This window comes from Oryx dammah, unplaced genomic scaffold (genome assembly GCF_014754425.2).
Source record: "Oryx dammah isolate SB20612 unplaced genomic scaffold, SCBI_Odam_1.1 HiC_scaffold_1, whole genome shotgun sequence".
NCBI classification, from domain to species: Eukaryota; Metazoa; Chordata; class Mammalia; order Artiodactyla; family Bovidae; genus Oryx; species Oryx dammah.
This window is the reverse complement of record NW_024070185.1, coordinates 23,340,069-23,360,618: the sequence shown is the minus strand read 5'-3', so window position 1 is coordinate 23,360,618 and position 20,550 is coordinate 23,340,069. Positions and strand designations below refer to the sequence as shown.

The 20,550-nt window shown below is 38.8% G+C and overlaps 1 protein-coding gene across 1 annotated transcript in view; it reads right to left on the bottom strand.

Annotated features, from left to right (window-relative positions):
* MLLT3 (MLLT3 super elongation complex subunit) overlaps window positions 1-20,550 on the bottom strand; it is a 284,266-nt gene that overhangs the window by 119,342 nt on the left and 144,374 nt on the right. The window contains exon 3 of the mRNA XM_040238388.1: window positions 8,358-8,440. Within this exon, the coding sequence (XP_040094322.1) occupies window positions 8,358-8,440 (83 nt within the window). The remainder of the gene's footprint in view (window positions 1-8,357; window positions 8,441-20,550) is intronic.

Below are 20,550 nucleotides of genomic sequence, written 5' to 3'. Positions count from 1 at the left end.
TCTCTTTACCTCCAGCCCAGCAACTGACTCCATTTGTGTGTGTTCCAGTCTAACCACACTCCACTGGGATGAAACATAGCAACAGCAAAGTCATGCATTATCCTAAACTGAAGTTATCTTCATGTGTCCTTTCCCCTATACTCTATATGATGGCAAACAGAAATCTGACCACTTACCAAGGCTAACATTCACAAAAATCATCCCTAACACTTCCTTCTCCCTTACTCATCACAGTCAAACTGTTCCTGAGATCTATTCAGTATTCATTCCTCCTTCAGTTCAGTTCACTCACTCAGTCATGTCTGACTTTGCGACCCCATGAACCGCAGCACACCAGGCCTCCCTGTCCATCAACTCTCGGAGTTCACTCAAACTCACATCCATCGAGTTGGTGATGCTATCCAGCCATCTCATCCTCTGTCGTCCCCTTCTCCTCCTGCCCCCAATCCCTCCCAGCATCAGAGTCTTTTCCAAGGAGTCAACTCTTCCCATGAGGTGGCCAAAGTACTGGAGTTTCAGCTTTAGCATCAGTCCTTCCAATGAACACCCAGGATTGGTCTCCTTTAGGATGGACTGGTTGGATCTCCTTGCAGTCCAAGGGACTCTCAAGAGTCTTCTCCAACACCACAGTTCATAAGCATCAATTCTTCAGCACTCAGCTTTCTTCACAGTCCAACTCTCACATCCATACATGACCACTGGAAAAACCATAGCCTTGACTAGACGACCTTTGTTGGCAAAGTAATGTCTCTGCTTTTGAATATGCTATCTAGGTTGGTCATAACTTTCCTTCCATGGAGTAAAGGTCTTTTAATTTCATGGCTGCAATCACCATCTGCAGTGATTTTGAAGCCCCCCAAAATAAAGTCTGACACTGTCTCCACTGTTTCCCCATCTATTTCCCATGAAGTGATGGGACCAGATGCCATGATCTTCGTTTTCTGAATGTTGAGCTCTAAGCCGACTTTTTCACCCTGCTCTTTCACTTTCATCAAGAGGCTTTTTAGTTCCTCTTCACTTTCTGCCATAAGGGTGGTGTCATCTGCATATCTGAGGTTATTGAGATTTCTCCCGCAATCTTTATTCCAGCTTGTGCTTCTTCCAGCCCAGTGTTTCTCATGATGTACTTTGCATATAAGTTAAATAAGCAGGGTGACAATATACAGCCATGAGGTACTCCTTTTCCTATGTGGAACCAGTCTGTTGTTCCATGTCCAGTTCTAACTGTTGCTTCCTGACCTGTGTATAGGTTTCTCAAGAGGCAGGTCAGGTGGTCTGGTATTCCCATCTCTTTAAGAATTTTCCACAGTTTATTGTGATCTACACAGTTAAAGGCTTTGGCATAGTCAGTAAAGCAGAAGTAGATGTTTTTCTGGAACTCTCTTCCTTTTTCCATGATCCAGTGGATGCTGGCAATTTGATCTCTGGTTCTAAAACCAGGAATAAAAGTATTTCTCCTTCAGTTCAGTTGCTCAGTCGTGTCCGACTCTTTGTGACCCCATGAATCGCAGCACGCCAGGCCTCCCTGTCCATCACCAACTCCGGGAGTTCACTCAGACTCATCCATCGAGTCAGTGACGCCATCCAGCCATCTTATCCTCTGTTGTCCCCTTCTCCTCCTGCCCCCAATCCCTCCCAGCATCAGAGTCTCTTCCAACGAGTCAACTCTTCACATCAGGTGGCCAAAGTGCTGGAGTTTCAGCTTCAGCATCATTCCCTCCAAAGAAGGAGCTCTCAAATCTATGCCCTGTGCTCTAGGCACCCTAACCACTACCTTAGCTTGGACCTTGATCATTCCTCATCTGGTTGCCTGTTTTTAAACTTACCCCTTTCTACCACCCACAATGACAAGACAGGATCTTTCTAACACAAAATGTAAGATTACTTCTTCCCATTGACATAAAAGCCTTTAATGGCTCATCATTTTCTACAGGATAAAATCCCACTTCCTGGTAATAACCATTACAGTCTTTGAATACCTTTGCTGCATTTCCTTTGTGCTCTTACTATGCTCTGTCCTTTCACAAAGGTGAAGCACTTGCTGTACCCCAGCATTTCCTACTATCTCAGTCAATTTGTCTTTCACATATAGTCTTCCCCATTGTCAAAAATGTTTCCCCTCCCAGCAAACAGACTCATCATTCAAGACCTAACTGAAGCAAGAACTCCTGTGAAAAGTCTCCCAAACCCTCCCAACCCATCTGAATTAGACATCCCTGTTAGAGCATTCCTTTACTAATGTAATTACCATAATCATTTTTTTTAGCTTATCTGCCTTTTCTCTGAATTGAAAATAGTCATTATAACTATAGAATTCATTTGAAAAATAAGAAGGGCCATTTTCTATCTTACAATTGGGAATGCAAATTGGTAAAGCCTTTGAGAAGACACACTAGCAATATCTATCAACATACTACATGCATACAATGTTTAACTCAGTAATTCCGCTTCTAAGAATCTCCTCCACAGAAATACTCAAATATGTGTGCAAAGCTACATAAATGTAGATATAGATGTAAAATAAAATGTTTGAGGTAGCATTGTTTATAATAGACAAAAATATGGATAATCTGCATGATATCATTACCATGGAATACCATGCAGATATTTCCAAAAACTTGGAAAGGCATATCACTAGGGGAATTAAAGGCAAGTCACAGGAAAATATTAAAATGTGATATATTGTGCTCTTGCCAAGCTCTACACCAACATGCTTTTTTATCTATGCAAATGCATGGGGAGAAAACTGGAAAGGCCATAGCAAATAGTTAACAATGATCAAATGAAGCGAAAGGAATAACACCTAAGTTTTATTCCATTCACTTTTACTAGCAGTATATTCCTGCACACTTTTTAAAGGAAGAAAAAAAAAAAAAACACACTGATGAATATAAAAATTACCAGAAGAAAAAGAGTGAGGTAGTAACATCACTTTACAGTTCACATTAGTTTAAAACCAAGAGAAAAAAGAAGAAAAAAAAATCACTTTTCAGTAAAACTAAGGCTAAATGACCACAGAAAGTGGCTATCTTTGCATGAATCCTCAGGGCAATTTTTAAAAAACTTTTTTATAGTAAGTAAAAAGTACCCATAAATTTGTGCTCTGACCAACAGAGTATCTTTCTCAGAGGGCTGACATCAATCTAACGTCAATCTATGCTCCATAGAAAAGATTTTTCTTCAAAGTTCAAACAAGGAAGCACGTATTTATTCTCCATATAACATGAATACATTTCCTAGAGGTTGGAAATCTGGTTTTGGCAACATTAAATTATTCCTCTCAGTCCGCTTCAGTCCTTGACATTTCCTTGTGTACTTTTCTGAGGACAGAGTGAGAGAGAGAAGCATGGGATCTTTTCAAACCCGAAGTGCTACAGCCAATTATGTTTCAGTGGGCCTGTTGGTTTAGTTTCTGAAACACACACGATTCTCACAGATAGGCTTGTTTCATCGCATACGACCACAAAATAAGAGAATAAACAGAAAGAACTCAAAACAAGCACTGACACTCCACCACCCCTCTTGACTCTGACCTCTCGAATAAGTGAGCAAAACCGAAGACAAGCTTATTGTAAGCAGGAAAAGTACTAGGATGGAGATGGGACCAAGGACGGGATCATATATACTGGACATGCGGTGGCAGGCCCCTTCCAACACCAAGTGGAGGTCTTTTGCTGCTTTCTCTCATCCCCTATGAAAACTTGAAATAATACTTTTTTATAAACCATTATTATAATGGATGTTCTTTCTACAAGACAGAGTTAAGTAAACTCCAGGGATAAATACAATGATATACACTCAAAAGAAATGAAATGAACATTCTGGAGAAATGGCCCAGACCTACTAAATTTTCACCCATGGGTCATTTTAGTAGGAAGAAAAATAAGAAATATATCCAGCTTGGAGATCCAGAATAAAAGACAGCAAAATTTTGGTTTCTAAGATACTCTAAGATAAATTAAAAGAGATGACACAGCAATAATTTTAATTAAAGAATCAATAACATACAGAAAAGCACTTAAAATACTACATCCATGCATTTTCCACTCAGTTTAAGCAGATGATAACACTTTCACCATGTTAAGTTTGCCATTTTCTCTAAAGAAATAAAGTTTTATAAATACAGGCCTTTCCATCCCTCTTCCCCCAGTAAGCCATGCCCTTTGGTTCCTGTGCTGTCCTTTCTACTCAGGCTCTTGTATTACATATGTGTGTCTCTGTGACCTCATTTATTCTTGGCTTCATACATAAGTGATGGCTGCATACATAAGTGATTTGTAACCATATACAATGACTTCGTAACATTTAAGTCATCATTTTTGTTTTATAGACATGTCCATCTTGCTACATTAATTGCTAGATAGCAGTGTGTGCATTATTAACCCATCAGTAATTAACTCCCATCTCTACAATTAGGTATATCCTGGTACCGCTGCTACTGCTAAGTCACTTCAGTCGTGTCCGACTCTGTGCGACCCCAGAGACGGCAGCCCACCAGGCTCCCCTGTCCCTGGGATTCTCTAGGCAAGAACACTGGAGTGGGTTGCCATTTCCTTCTCCAAGGCATGAAAGTGAAAAGTAAAAGTGAAGTCACTCAGTCATGTCCGACTCCTAGCGACCCCATGGACTGCAGCCTACCAGGCTCCTCCACCCATGGGATTTTCCAGGCAAGAGTACTGGAGTGGGGTGCCATTGCCTTCTCCGATATCCTGGCACAGTGGTGAAGAATTCGTCTGCCAATTCAGGAGACCCAAGGGATGTGGGTTCCATTCCTGAGTCAGGAAGATCCCCTGGAGGAGGAAATGGCAACTCACTACAGTATTCTTGCTGGGAAAATTTCATGACAAGAGGAGCTTGGTGGGCTATAGTCCATGGGGTTGCAAAGAGTTGGGCACGACTGAGCACATGTATGTATGTATGTGTGTGTGTACTTTTTCATATTATAAACATTGAAATACTTTTCATTGTGCACCTGGGGTGGGGGGAGGGGAAATGGCAATTATTAAGTATAAAATCTTAAAGAAAATCTCAAACTAGAAAATAGAAATCAACTGATCTGGACACTAAATAGAATACCTACTAAACAGTGGTCAGCCAACATGTCTATTTCACACTGGCTCCCAAGGAATAACTATTTTCCATTATAAGTGCATCTTTCTTCTTTCATATTTTAAGAAATTGAAACTTCCTCACAAGTGAATAAATAATATGTCTTTCAGTTACAAGAGTTGCTCCCCAAATTTCCAAGAAGGCTGCATTTGTGTGTGCCCACGTGTTATACACATTACTTGCTGCCTCTTCATCTTGCATTTATTTTCTTTTTAAATCAGGTGGATGAGGAGATTCCAATTATTTCTGTAAAGAAGGGAACTTGGCAGTTGAGAAAATATACTTCTCTGAAGAAATGAGAGCTTGTAAAAGTGACCAGAGAAGTTAAAAACAAAGTAGGAGGGAAGATACTTCATTGCAGCATTATTTTCAAACTAAAGCTTTCAATGTACCTTTCATACACTGCCGGTGGAAATGTAAAATAGTACGGTCATTTTGGAAAACAGTTTGGCAGTTCTTGAAAAAGTTAATTTAAACACAGAGTTACCACATGACCCAACAACTCCACCTAGGTATATGCCCAGGAGACTTGAAAACGTATATCCACGCAAAAACTTGCATAGGAATGTTCATAGCAGCAGTATTCATAGGGCAAAGATGGAAACAAGTCAAATGTCCATCAAATTATGAATACGAATATAAATAAAATGTGGCATATACAGTGGGATACATTATACAATGGAACAGTATTGAGTTATAAAAAGGACCAACTATGGGTACATCCTATAACATGAATAAACCTTGAAAATACACTACATGAAATAAGCCAGACACAAAAGGCCACACACTGTATGCTTCCATTTATAGGAACTGACCAGAATAGGATATTAAATAGAGAAAGGAAGTAGATGAATGGTTTAAAGGAAACAAATTAATCCCAGGAGTTGGGAGAGGAAGAAATGAGAAGCAGTTGCTGATGGATGCAGGGTTTTCTCATGAGGTGATGAAAATGTCCTAGAATTACACACTGGTGATGTTTGTACAGTGTATTAAAACCCACAGAGCTGTACACTTTTAAAGGATGAATTTTATGATGTGTAAGTTATATCTCAATTTTTTAATGAAGGAAAAAAAGAAAGCTAAAAACTAATTTCTTAAGGGAAATCTTGAAATGAGAAAAAAATAAATCCATACTTCAGCGTGAAAGCATGTCATATGAACAGACATAAGCACATCTCACCAAATTCTAATTTGATGAAAAACATGTGAACATTTCAGTGGTATTGCTACTGAGGAAGGTAATTATTCTGGCAAAGAGTGACTTCTGCTAAGGAACAGAAGTTAAGAGAACTGCCAATGGAGAGAAAGACCTAGATTAAGAATCTGATTTTAACACTTTCCAACTGTGTGTGGCCTTGGACAAGCCATGTCATTTTTCCATGACTCAGTTTCCTTTCCTGTAGAGTAGGAATAATAACCTCTCAAACGTTCTTATAAACCTGCTGAATAAAGTAACATATGTATAAGGTTTAGCAAACTTCCATGGACAAAGTAAATACTCAAATATTTACACAGAAATAGATTATGTGTAATACTGTGTAATACCACCAGATAATGTTCCCAAAATACAAACATAAAGAAAAACAATTTAAAAGGGTAACGTGTAGGAGGGTCATGGAGCAGCAATGTGGCACATGAGGAAACTGGCTTTTGAAAAAAATTTTTAAATATGGAAAATAAAATCTACCCCTGTTTTCTACACATTCCAACTTTTCAGGATAGTTTCATTAGAGCTTATTTAAAAGCAAATTATCCCTTAATCACAAAGAGGCTTTTATTGAATCAAAGGCTGGACCTTCTATACATTGAAAAAGTCAGTGGAGGGACTTTCATGGTGGTCCAGTGGTTAACACTTCACTTTCCAATGCAGGGGATACGAGTTCAATCCCTGGTCAGGGAGTTAAGATCCCACATGCCTCTCCATCAAAAAACCAAACCATGAAACAGAAGCAATATTGTAACAAACACAACAAAGACTTGAAGAAAAAAAAAAAAAAGCCAATGGAACACAATATTGCAATCAACTATACTTCAATTAAAACGAAAAAGAAAAAGTTGGTGAGACAGTATTCCAGGAGTGGCTTATCAGGGTTCTCATACTTACTGCTGTTTGTTTACCTGGAAGGCCAGTAAACATGCAGATTTCCAGGCCCCATCCCAGAGATTCTGATTCAACAGATCTGCGTGAGAACCTGAGAATCTCATTTCCAACCAGCTCTTGGGTGATGCCAATGCTGCTGGTCCAAGCACCAGACTTTGTGAAACACTAGCTTAGATGACACAATATTCTAATAGCTCAATTCTTTTTTTTTAAAAAAAGGAAATTATCTCACTTTAGGGCAGGTTTTAGGAACTATGATTACCTTAGTAATCAGGAAAGGAATGAAAAGAAAGAAACAGGGTGATTAAAAATAACAGCTAGTATTTACTAAGTTCTTACTTACATATGAAGCATCATTCTAAATACTCTACATTGCTTTATTTGATCAATTCCTCGTAGCCACTTTATAAGGTAGGTACTCTTATTCTATCCCCATTTTATAAATAAGGACAGTCAGCCCCACAGAGGTTGAGCAATTTGTCCAATATTATATAGTCTGTGTGTTTTGCCATATATGCACTGCTGAAAATTTTAAAATCCAGTAGAATCCATAATATCCACTTGCTGATATAACCGGAGAAGGCAATGGCAACCCACTCCAAAACTCTCTCCTGGAAAATCCCATGAATGGAGGAGCCTGGTAGGCTGCAGTCCATGGGGTCACTAAGAGTCGGACACAACTGAAGCGGCTTAGCAGCAGCAGCTGATATAACTGTATATATTTGTGTTGTATGTGTGTATCAGATAAAGATCAGATAAAGAAAAATAAAAGACAATTCTTTGAAAGTCCCAAAATTCTAGAAGTATGAAAATAAGAAAAAGATCATTTCACTGAAAAGCCATAATTTCTCTTTTCTATTTTACAAACATATATTAATCTTCTTTTTCAAAATGATAATCACTCATCTCTTAAAAGAGACATTTAATGAATTTCACATAATCTGACTCCTCAGAACTGAAATTATCTTTCTCTAGCCACTTCCTCTTTATTTAAGGACAACAATAGCCAAAATTCCTAGAAGACAAATTTAACTTTTATTTTAAAACCATCTAGTGATCAAAGTGCTTATAAATCAAAACTATTTTAAACATTGTTTGGTTAATGTAAGATCTTCTATTGAAAGATTAATGAGTAAAGATTACATACCTTGTTTTTAAAATAAACCTCAATTGGCAAAATGAAACCAGCATACCCAGATTCTTCTACTTTGTAAGGTGGATCTTTGCACACTGAAACATTAAAAAAAAAAAAAAAAAGAATATGTGAGATGAGAGTTATAGGCAAAAAGACATTCTTCTTTCCTTTAAAAACAAGAAAAAAAAAATAATAAATCCCATCCTTCCACCTACATCGTTCTCAATTTTCATGGGCCCTTGCCAAGCCCCAGCTAACTCTCTGAGTTATTCCTTATTTCTTGTTTAGAACCTACAATAATAATATTCCTATATAAATCAAATACGTTAGTTATTTATTCAAGTCTTGATAAGGGCTAGAGCATCAGTGTCAGCCATGGTAATGAATGACTTGACCTCAGTTGTTAAACCCTGCCCTAACGCTTTAGGGAAATTGAGGACAGCTCCTTGTGACCCAAAGCTTGAATACAACTATCAGTTTCCTAACAAACATACTATCTATGTCTAGTCTGTGATGTATATCACTCTACCCCAAACCTCTCAGTTCTCCGAGATATCCTAATTTTCATATCAAAAAGTGGCAGGACCACCCTCCTTCCACACCCAGTATCTCCCAACGTCATTAAGACTCACTATTCTCCATTACCTCCACCAAAGAATATTTACTGAAATATTGTGATACATATAAACACTTCAAATCTATTTATATCATAAGAAAACATAAGAAACAATAAGGTTTTTGTATTCTTACGAAGAAAGACTTATTTAGACTTGGGAAATAAGATATGTCCTATGAGTTAAATATGATTCACCCCACTAAAATTTCCATTCATTCAAAATCAATCACAAGCCAACTGAAACTATTCTAGCTAAGGCTGCAATACTGGTAGTCAATATCACAAAGAAGTGGGAATGTACACGTTGTACATCAAGATCGTATAGCACATAGCCCAGTTCTGCAGGGCTCCAATCTACCTTTTCAACCTTCCTCCTTTTGTTACCCACCAAACCTCTTATGCTGCATCCAACGGCACTGATTCACCACCAACAGGCCCAGTTTTTCCCACCTATGATTGGTCCTCTTCCTGTCTCTCATCCTTTGATGCTACTCTTATTTTCTGCTAGTTTCAATCCCAGTTTCCTCACAAAGCCTTTCCAGTCCACAAGGTACTATCATCTCTTCTCTCTTTACCTTCCTGAAGTATTAACTGTCTGAAGCACTGATTTGACACTTAACAGACTTCCTTTTTATCATATATTCAGGGGCCTCATCTCTAATTCCCTTTCACTCCTTAAGGACAGAAACATTTGCTCAGGAACATGAAGAGTGTCCAGGGCTCGGGTACACCTGGATGCCAATCTGGGATCCATCTCGAATTAGCCAGGCCACCTTTGCAAAGTTACACCAGTGGTCTGAGCCTCAGGTGCCTCATCTGGACCATGTAAGGGTCAAACAGGATGATGTATGTGGAAGACCCAGCGCAGGTCCTGGCACATACAAGTTCTCAAGATGTGACAGAAGCGAGGCAGGAGCTCTAACCTGCACAACACCCAATGTTAACGTAACTTTCTCCGATGAAAACGGAAAAAAGAAAACAAGTACAAAGCCCTGGATTTGGATAAGAAGACTGAATTCCAGGGCCCTGGACTAAGGATTCTCTACACAGCTACAGCTCCATTCCTTTTAAAAGGGAGGGACAGGTACACAGTGCTATATTTAAAATGGATAACCAACAAGGATCTACTGTATAGCGCAGGCAACTGCTTAATGTTACGAGACAGCCTGGATGGGAGGGGAGTTTGGGGGAAAATGGATACATGTATATGAATGGCTGAGTCCCTTGGCAGTCCACCTGAAACACTATTAATCAGCTATACTCCAATATAAAGTAAAAGTTTAATGTAAAAAAAAAAAAGAAAGGGAACATGAGTTAAATAATTTTTAAAAGAGAGAAAGAACACCATGTGTACATTGTAAGCACGGCTGTCAAGACTCAAGAAGATTATATATGTGGGGAAATACAAGTCTAAGGCATTTTTAATGCAGAAGATAAGGATGATGTACTTAAAAATTGGTTAGACATTCCATGAATACAAATACGATTACAAACAGTTATACTGAAAACAGGATTTTAACATTAGGCTATCTCCTGTAGCCTACTTTAGGAAAATTTTTCCAAACTGACATCAGAAGAAGTAAATGATGAATGAGGCATCTCACCTGACCTTACAAGTTTCTCTAATAAAAAATGAAAAAAGCAAAAGGACTCAGAGTGGCTTCAGCCCATCATCCACTGACCACCTGCCAATCTATCATGAATTATCAAATACCCTGAATGCTGAGTGGGGGCGGGATGTCGTAAATGCATGGGCACCCCCATCCCTCCCCACCCAGAAAGCTAGTATTACACCCATGACATTTCCAGGCTGCAGAGCTCCTTTTCAGAACAGCAGTTTCACTGGCCAGGTTGCTTGGGATTTAATCATGCCAATGTCATTTGAAGGAAGTTTATTCCATGGGCTGCTGTACATGCCAGAGAAGTTATAGCTGTTCCTCTATACACCCTTTTGTATAATTCATTTTCTCTATTCTGCATGCAAATTGCTCCTATTATAGAAAACAGCTGTTAATGAGCACATCTTATAGTTGACGGTCTTAGTTTTCTTTTTTCCCCACCCTCTAAAGGAAATGATCTGTTATGTATTACTATTCCATAGAAGTCTGGTTTTATAAGAAACTGTTTACCAACTCATACCTCAATTATTTTTAAATGCAGTAGTTTTCATCAAAATGAACAATGTCTGTTGAATACCCTGAGTTCTTAATTAGAAGCAAACAACAGAAATGTTTTATTCACAGTAAACAGGACAGAAAATCAGTAGCAGTGCAAATACAAATTTACGGTTCTAATCTGAAAAAAAAGTCAAATTGAGGGAAGTAGTTTGGTTTATTTATTCAACTGTTTTATAATCAGAATCATTAACATGAGTCTCTAACCCTAAGAATCTATTAAGATCTATGTAATAAGATGCCAAATGTCATAAGTTATTGAGGGTATACCCATCTTTAGAAAGCCATCAAATTTTTTTAGGTGACAATAAAATGAGAGATTCATATTCACTTTTAAATTATATGCATTAATTGAGTAGAAATCACTGGGAACTCTTATTCCTGTTGAAATCTAGCCTAGATGTTAGCTCTTTCAGAATGTCTTCCTGTTTTTCTTCCAAGCTTCTCCTGCTGCACTTATGAGGCAGGCTGATAATATTCATTCACCTCTCAGACTCCTCACTAGACTAAGCAACGTAAGGTCAGCAGCACCACCATTATTATTTGAGCACCAAATAATAGGTGCTCAATAAACTATTGAATTGAATTTCTTAAAGATTCACGCCACTCTTGATTTTGGGGTTAGTCAATGCAAACTGGTATATGTAGAACAGATAAACAAGTTCCTACTGTATAGTATAGCACAGGGAACTATATTCAATATGTTGTGATAAACCGCAATAGAAAAGAATACAAAAAAGAATGTATGTATATGTGTAACCGAATCACTCTGCTGTACAAAGGAAATTAACACAACATTATGAACCAACTACATTTCAATTAAAAAAAAAAGACTCGTGACACTCTGCTGATCTACCATTGCTAAAGAAGCTGCAACTCCACAAGCAGCAATGAACTGATATTAACCAGTCAAATTCCTCTCCAAACTCCCTACAATCAACATAGTATTATAAAAATGGTAGAAGTGATAAAAAGTGTTGCCACAGAGAGGTCTTCTCTTGAAAGTTGAGCATCTAACGTGGAACTGGTTCTAACTTTTGTTAAGGACTTGCCCCAGCTGCCCATCGATAATTATTGCTTTTACTTTATTCATTGTGCTAAGCCCTCTAGAAAGGAAACATACTAAACTCTCTCGGGTTTATGTAGAGACTGGGTATTACCATGGCTTTGGGCCCAATGTCCCTTCCTAGTTGGACTCCTTCTCTTCCTGCTTCCGTGGTACCACATGAGAACCCCTAAGAAAAGTGAAGCAGGTACTATATGGCCATCTTGCTGTCCTCAACTGTTCTGTGCATCTAGGATTGACATCTAGGATGGGCATCGCCCTGCCACTGGACATGGCCAAGACTTTACATTCCCGACATTTTGAAAAGAACAAGAATCAACAGCTGGATTTTGTTTTCATAAGCACATGCATGCATGTGTGCACGCACACACACACACACAGATTCTGCCATTGCTTCTACTCAGCCCATTTCAAGACAGGCATTTCCAAATTTAAAAAAAAATGTTTTCCCACTTTGTGTCACTTCCTTATTTCCCTGAAAATATATTAAAGATAACATCAGGCAATTCATGAATTGTATTGTTGAGTTGTTTTTACCTTGTTGACTTTTTTTTCCAAATTCAAATGCATTTGTGAAAATCTAATTGTTTTCTATGCAATAGAGAACAGTGGCCACACCAGATAATTGCCCAAAAAACTTTCACAAAGTTATAAAGACGCAAGCTAGATATAGTTAGCTAGCTGGGCAGATGTGAAACACATGGCTCCCTCCTCAGGATTCACCACTCCAGGACCAACTCAAACAGACTTCGGCTGGAAAACCTTCAGCCAATACTCCACAACAAAAACGGCCCTGTCCCTCTTCTGGGTTCAGCCTTTTTTTCTCATTGATCCCATTAGCTAATCCTAATATACAAGCTATGATCAAGCCCCACCCTCACACTAGATTAATTCTGTGCTTTCCAATGGCTAAGGTTGTGTCTCAGGCCTCTTTTCATCTCTGAACCCAGCCTACTCTTTATGAAATGCAGTAGAATTAATAAAATGTAACTTTAGTATGACCTCAAAGGAAGAGATGGAGCAAGCCTGGAAGTTGAGAAGAAATGCCTGGGTGACAAACAGAAAGTATGAGCCTGAGTTTTGCATCAGGAAAGTAACAGCATAACAGAACAGTCAGTATAAGAAGAAACACTGAAGATGATGAAGACAAAAACAGGTAATATGGAAGAAGCTTATATACTTCCATAGAGAATTCACACCAAACACACTTAGAAATTCACATCCAAACCCAGGAAGGGTAAAATGGATAACACATATAAAAAAGGCATTGTTAATTTTGAATGTTACACAAAACTCCTAGACTTGGAGTAAGAGTTCAGGACTCCAAATTGGCTATGTTGAAAAAATCTTAATGATGATACATAAAAACAGCTTCATTGTTTAGTAACTTGGAATCTTTATGTATAGACTCAGAAGATCCATGGCTCTCTCCAGAAGGGGGAGAAAATAGACGATTTTTAAAAATGTATGTTCATTTTCAGCTTTCAGAGGAGTTATATCACTAGCCCATCTAGCTGAGGTTAAATCAATACATTTCATTTGGAGAAGATATAACCACCTTATTAAAATAAGACCTCCTTCATAATCATTTCTTCAAGGATCATATAACAAGCCAGCAAAGGAGTAGAAAATGGCAACCCACTCCAATATTCTTGCCTGGAAAATCTCATGGACAGAAGAGCCTGGCAGGCTACACCGTCCATGGAGTCATGAAGAGTCAGAAGACAAACGAGCATGCATGCACACACACACAGATTGCAGGATTTTAGTTCCCTAAATCCCAGAACACAGCTGTGAAAGCACAAAGTCCTAACCACTAGACTGCAGGGAATTCTTGCCATGTCTTAAGATGTCAGTTATCTCGGTGCAAAATTCACCAAAACACTACATCATATACTTCAAAGTTGCAAAAGGCTGGATTTTAAATGTCCTCATCACAAAAAAGAAATGAAAACTATGTGATGGAATGACGGCGTTAGCTGATGCTATGGTGGGAATCATTCTGCCATATATAAATGTATCCAATCAACATGCTAGACACCTTAAACTTACATAATGTTATATGTCAAGTATATCTCAATAAAACTGGAGGGAAAAAACAAGCCAACAAAATACAAAGATTGCCTAAAACAACATATCATTAAGAAATGTTAGGAAATATTAAATATAAGTCTTCAAGCTTATATCTTTCACTAAAGTTGATAGCACAGACACCAGTTTGTCCCAAGTTCCTTCAGTATAACTCAGTATATAGCACTGCTTCAGATGACTGGCCCAGTGGAAACATATATCCCAGCTAATATGATAAGAAAGAGCAAAACTAAATCTTCAGAGAAAGCTCAACCTGGAGACAGACCGAATTGTTTTATTGAGAATTATTAAATCATGAGATCTATCTTAAAGAGACTATCACTTTTAAAGTTAAACCTCGGGCAAAATATTTTTCAGAATACCATATTGCAGAAGGTCCATCAGGGACAGCTACATGGAAAATGATCTCTTAGGGAAACTAGAGAAGTAACAAAGAGCCTGACAATATGTGGTAGGTGCATCTTCATTTCAATGCATGCTACCACATTAAAAAAAAAAACCTGGTCATTAGAACCGTTAGCAGAAATCTAAGTTTTCAGAGCCACTATGAAAAACAGTACGGCAGTTTCCTCAAAAAACTAAAAACAGAACTACCATATGATCCAGAAATTCCACCCCCAAGTATATACTCAAAGAAAACAAAAACATTAATTGGAAAAGATACATGCATACCAATGTTCATAGTAGCATTATTTACCACAGCCAAAATATAGAGGCAACCTAAGTGTCCATCAACAGATGAAAGGATAAAGATATGTACACGATATACCACGATATGTACCAAGATATGTGTACATATACCACGTGAAAGAGCACTCAGCCATAAAAAATAATGAAACTTTGCCATTACAACAACATGGATGAACCTGGAGGGTATCACACTTGGTGAAGTAAGTCAGAAAACAAATATGTTATCACTTATACCCAGAATCTAAAAAATAAAGTAAGACAAATCAATGAATATAACAAAACAGAAATAGACTCACAGACATACAGAACAAACTAGTGGCTACCACTGGGGATTAAAAAGAAAAAAAAAGAGGAAGGAGCTTGATATGGGTAGGGGATTAAGAGGTCCAAACTATTATGTATAAAATAAATGTACTCATAAAAGCTACAAGGATATATTGTACAGCACAGGAAATACAGCCAATATTTTATAATAAGTTTAAATGAAATATAAGCTATAAAAATTTTGAATCATTATATTGCACATCTGAAACTAAATATAATATTGCTTTTCATTATTTAATCAAATATATTAAGAGCCATTGAAGAATCTCACTTCCTAAAATAATCACCTCATGATTTCTGGAATAGCGTTTAAGTCACCAATCCTTGGGACAGTCCTTCAGCATCAAAGTTTTACCCAGTTTTTTATCCCAGGTTTTATACTTGGTCCCTCTATCACTGAGACTGATACCGCTTCTTATTTAGAGGGAAAAAAGAAATGGTATGTCTTCATTAATAAAGTTATCCTACCTTCTCACTTTTTTCCATTATGTTAGCCTAAATAATTCAGTTCAAGGGGCACTATATAATCATAGGGCTACAAAGATAAGGCTGGCTTCCCAAATGCCTCAGTGATAAAGAATCCACTGGCCAATGCAGGAGCCACAGGACATGTGGGTTTTATCCCTGGGTTCGGAAGATCCCCTGGAGAAGAAACAGCAAACCACCCTACCATTCTGGCTGGGATATTTCCATGCACAGAGGAGCCTGGAGAGCTACAGTCCATGGGGTCCCAAAGAGTTGGGCACGACTGAGCAGACACACAGAGATAAGGCAGAATCCTGCTCTCAGGCAGATGACAGTCTAGCCAAAGACACTGTCTGCTAAGTGCAGGTTCTATTCTAGGGACTGGAAATAGAGCGATAAACACAGCTACACGGCCCCCCACACTTAGTAACCTTATGTCCACTGCTGGGAGGCAGGGAGGGCAAACAGGAGAGAAGAAAAAATACACGTACAAGAAAATACTGAGAGAGTGTTGGATAATAGGGACTTCAGTGAAAATACAGCAGGCTGATGCGAAGAAAAATGGGAGTTCCTCCTTATTTTAGATGAACATTTCCCTCCCTGAGAAAGTGGCATTTAAGCTGAAACCTCTAAGAAAAAAGGAGCAGGGTATGTGTTAGCCAGGCAGGGAAAAAAAGCCCTATTTATGTTGCTTACAGAGACAGATGTGTAAACAGCCTAAAGAAGGCCTGTCTTTACACCTGCCTCCAGGGCTGCTTACCCGGATTTTCCTCTTCAACTGAGGTGAAGGCTACTTCCTCCTTCCTGAACATTCTCTCCCATTCTGTATTCACCAGTTAACACTCACAAAGTTTGGCTCTCACAATCTCACAGTTTGATTTCTCAAATCTTAAATTCTCCCAATGCTATGAACTCCCAAGAAAACAAAACATCTACTTACAAAATCTTCAGGAAGATCCTTCATCATGAAGGTTTCTTTAGGGAGATAGAATTCTTGGGAATTGTATAATCTGAAGTAAGAGTTGTCTGTTTGTTTAAGTCTGTCCCTTGAAATAGAGCTCCTAAACACAGTACAGAAGGGAGCATCTAGAATAAACGCCAAGCACAGAAAAAGGAGTGGATTTTAAGTGCAATCTGAGAAAAAGAAAGATCATAAGTATAAAGCTACCTACTCAAGGGGAAGGAAACAATGCTGCAAGGGGAAAAAAACCGCATGGATCAAGAAACAAAGGAAGAATACCGAAGTGATGACACTCGAAATATTAGAATACAGAAGTTACGATTTCCTCCCTTTCCTATTAAAGGGATATTTTTCAACTTAATTTTTTTCTTTTAATAAGTGCACAGTGTGTAAGAGCCACTTTTAAATGTGGTACATCCATCTTTTCATGTAGAGCATGCAATTCTTAATACTTGCCCTTTAAGTATTCAATGCAAAGGATGATGAAGTGACGTTATACACAAGACAGATATCGACTGCATTAGGGTGACAGAAGTGGCAGTGTGTTATAAAAATAAACAAATGTAGTCAATTAAAGTTAACACTCATTTTCTGTTTTAAAAAAATATACAACTGCCTAAAAGATCACTACAACCTAACTTCACAGAAAGTCCAAAAGATAATCATCCCCAAAAGGTCAATGATCCAGATTTTCTCTTATTTTTGCTTTATTCCCTTTTAAGTAGAAAAAAAAAAAAAAACTTCCAGGAAAGCAATCCAAATTGTCCTAACATTAGAGAAAGAACTAAAAACAAAATTCCTTTTCAGCATCTTGTGGATTCTACTTTGTTTTTCTGTTCGGCATTTCGCATAGAGATAGCCTATCCTAGGTACACTAATTGATTTAAGCTCCATTAGATATTACAATCGGAGAAGGCAATGGCACCCCACTCCAGTACTCTCGCCTGGAAAATCCCATGGACGGAGGAGCCTGGTAGGCTGCAGTCCATGGGGTCGCTGAGGGTCGGACACGACTGAGTGATTTCACTTTCACTTTTCACTTTCATGCATTGGAGAAGGAAATGGCAACCCACTCCAGTGTTCTTGCCTGGAGAATCCCAGGGACGGGGGAGCCTGGTGGGCTGCCGTCTATGGGGTCGCACAGACTCGGACACGACTGAAGTGACTTAGTAGTAGTAGTAGTAGTAGATATTACAATGGCCCCCCACTCCAGTACTCTTGCCTGGAAAATCCATGGATGGAGGAGCCTGGTAGGCTGCAGTCCATGGGGTCTCGAAGAGTTGGACACAACTGAGAGACTTCACTTTCACTTTTCGCTTTCATGCATTGGAGAAGGAAGTGGCAATCCACTCCAGTGTTCTTGCCTAGAGAATCCCAGGGATGGGGGAGCCTGGTGGGCTGCCGTCTACGGGGTCGCACAGACTCGGACACGGCTGAAGCGACTTAGCAGCAGCAGCAGCAGCAGCAGCTATTACAAATGAAGACAGAATGGGGCAACGCTCATATGATGGCAACTGTTCATACATCATGCATCCAAGAATGTGGTTCCTGTTACGCCTGACGATATTTCAACCTTCCCAAATAAACCAAGGAAAATACTGTAGCTCCACTCTCGTAAAACAAGAGTTTTAAAACTGATTCCAGAAAACCCTACACTCCAGTGTAAGGATTGCTTTCACAAAAGCAATAGAGCACTAGCCCCAAACAATGAAAATTGAAATAGCCAAAGGACCAATCCTGGGTTTTAGATACAGAATTAGGGTCGTTTTTATGTGGAAAAAAAAAAAGAAGAAGAAGTAAGGCACTGCTAAAATAACATTTGATATCACTCCTCAAATATACATTATAAAAATTTAACCATATCATTAAAGTTATGATTTTTTTCCTTGCTCCTACTAAACACAGTAGTGATTTGGTATTTTCTGTCTGTCCTGACTATAAAAGTGAGCTACACTTATTTCTCAGTGAGATTTGCAGTTCTGACATGTCTTTGACTAAAAAGAGATACATACTAAGAAGAGAAAACCAGCTTCTACTCTTCTTGAAAGGGTCAAATTTTATAAAATACCTTCTTATTATCAAATGCAGTACTAGTTGTAAGGTACTTCTCATGGTCTCTGAATTTCAGGATTTAATGGGGGAAATAGTACAAACATAAAAGAGAAATCAGAATCAACACAAAACCCACTAATAGTCAACATTATAGGTCAGTTCAGTTCAGTCGCTCAGTTGTGTCCGACTCTGCAACCCCATGGATTGTAGCATGCCAGGCTTCCCTGTCTGTACCAACTCCAGGAGCTTGCTCAAACTCATGTCCATTGAGTGAGTGATGCCAACCAACCATCTCATCCTCTGTCATTCCCTTCTCCTCCTGCCTTCAATCTTTCCCACCATCAGGACCTTGTCCAATGAGTTCTTCACATCAGGTGGCCAAAGTATTAGAGTTTCAGCTTCAGCACCAGTCCTTCCAATGAATATTCAGGACTGATTTCCTTTAGGATAGACTGGTTGGATATCCAGTCTAAGGGACTGGATGCAGTCCAAGGGACTCTCAGAGATCTTCTCCAGCACTACAGTTCAAAAGCATCTATTCTCCAGCAATCAATCAGCTTTCTTAACAGTCCAACTCTCACATCCATATGTGACTAATGGAAAAACTATAGCTTTGATTAGACAGACTTTTGACAGCAAACTAATGTCTCTGCTTTTTAATATGCTGTCTAGGTTGGTCACAGCTTTTATTTCAAGGAATAAATATCTTTTAATTTTATGGCTGCAGTCACCATGTGCAGTGATTTTGGAGCCCAACAAAATGAAGTCTCTGTTTCCACTGTTTCCCCATCTGTTTACCATGAAGTGACGGACCAGATGCCATGATCTTCGTTTTCTGAATGTTGAGCTTTAAACCAACTTTTTCACTCTCCTCTTTCACTTTTATCAAGAGGCTCTTTAGTACTTATGCACTTTCTGCCGTAAGGGTGGTGTCATCTGCATATCTGAGGTTATTGATATTTCTCCCAGCAATCTTGATTCTAGTTGTGCTTCTTCCAGCCCAGGAATTCTGATGATGTACTCTGCATATAAGTTAAATAAGTAGGGTGACAATATACAGCCTGGACGTACTCCTTTTCCTATTTGGAACCAGTCCATGTCCAGTTCTAACTGTTGCTTCCTGACCTGCATATAGGTTTCTCAAGAGGTAGGTCAGGTGGTCTGGTATTCCCATCTCTTTCAGAATTTTCCATAGTTTATTGTGATCCACACAGTCAAAGGCTTTGGCATAGTCAATAAAGCAGAAAGAGATGTTTTTCTGGAACTCTCTTGCTTTTTCGATGATCCAGCAGAGGTTGGAAATTTGATCTCTGGTTCCTCTGCCTTTTCTAAATCCAGCTTGAATATCTGGAAGTTCACAGTTCACGTATTGCTGAAGCCTGGCTTGGAGAATTTGGAGCATTACTTTACTAGCATGTGAGATGAGTGCAATTGTGTGGTAGTTTGAGCATTCTTTGGCATTGCCTTTCCTTGGGATTGGAATGAAAACTGACCTTTTCCAGTCCTGTGGCCACTGCTGAGTCCCCCAAATTTGCTGGCATATTGAGTGCAGCACTTTCACAGCATCATCTTTTAGGACTTGAAATAGCTCAACTGGAATTCCATCACCTCCACTACCTTTGTTCATAGTGATGCTTTCTAAGGCCCACTTGACTTCACATTCCAGGACATCTGGCTCTAGGTGAATGTTCACATCATCGTGATTATCTGGGTCATGAAGATCTTTTTTGTACAGTTCCTCTGTGTATTCTTGCCACCTCTTCTTA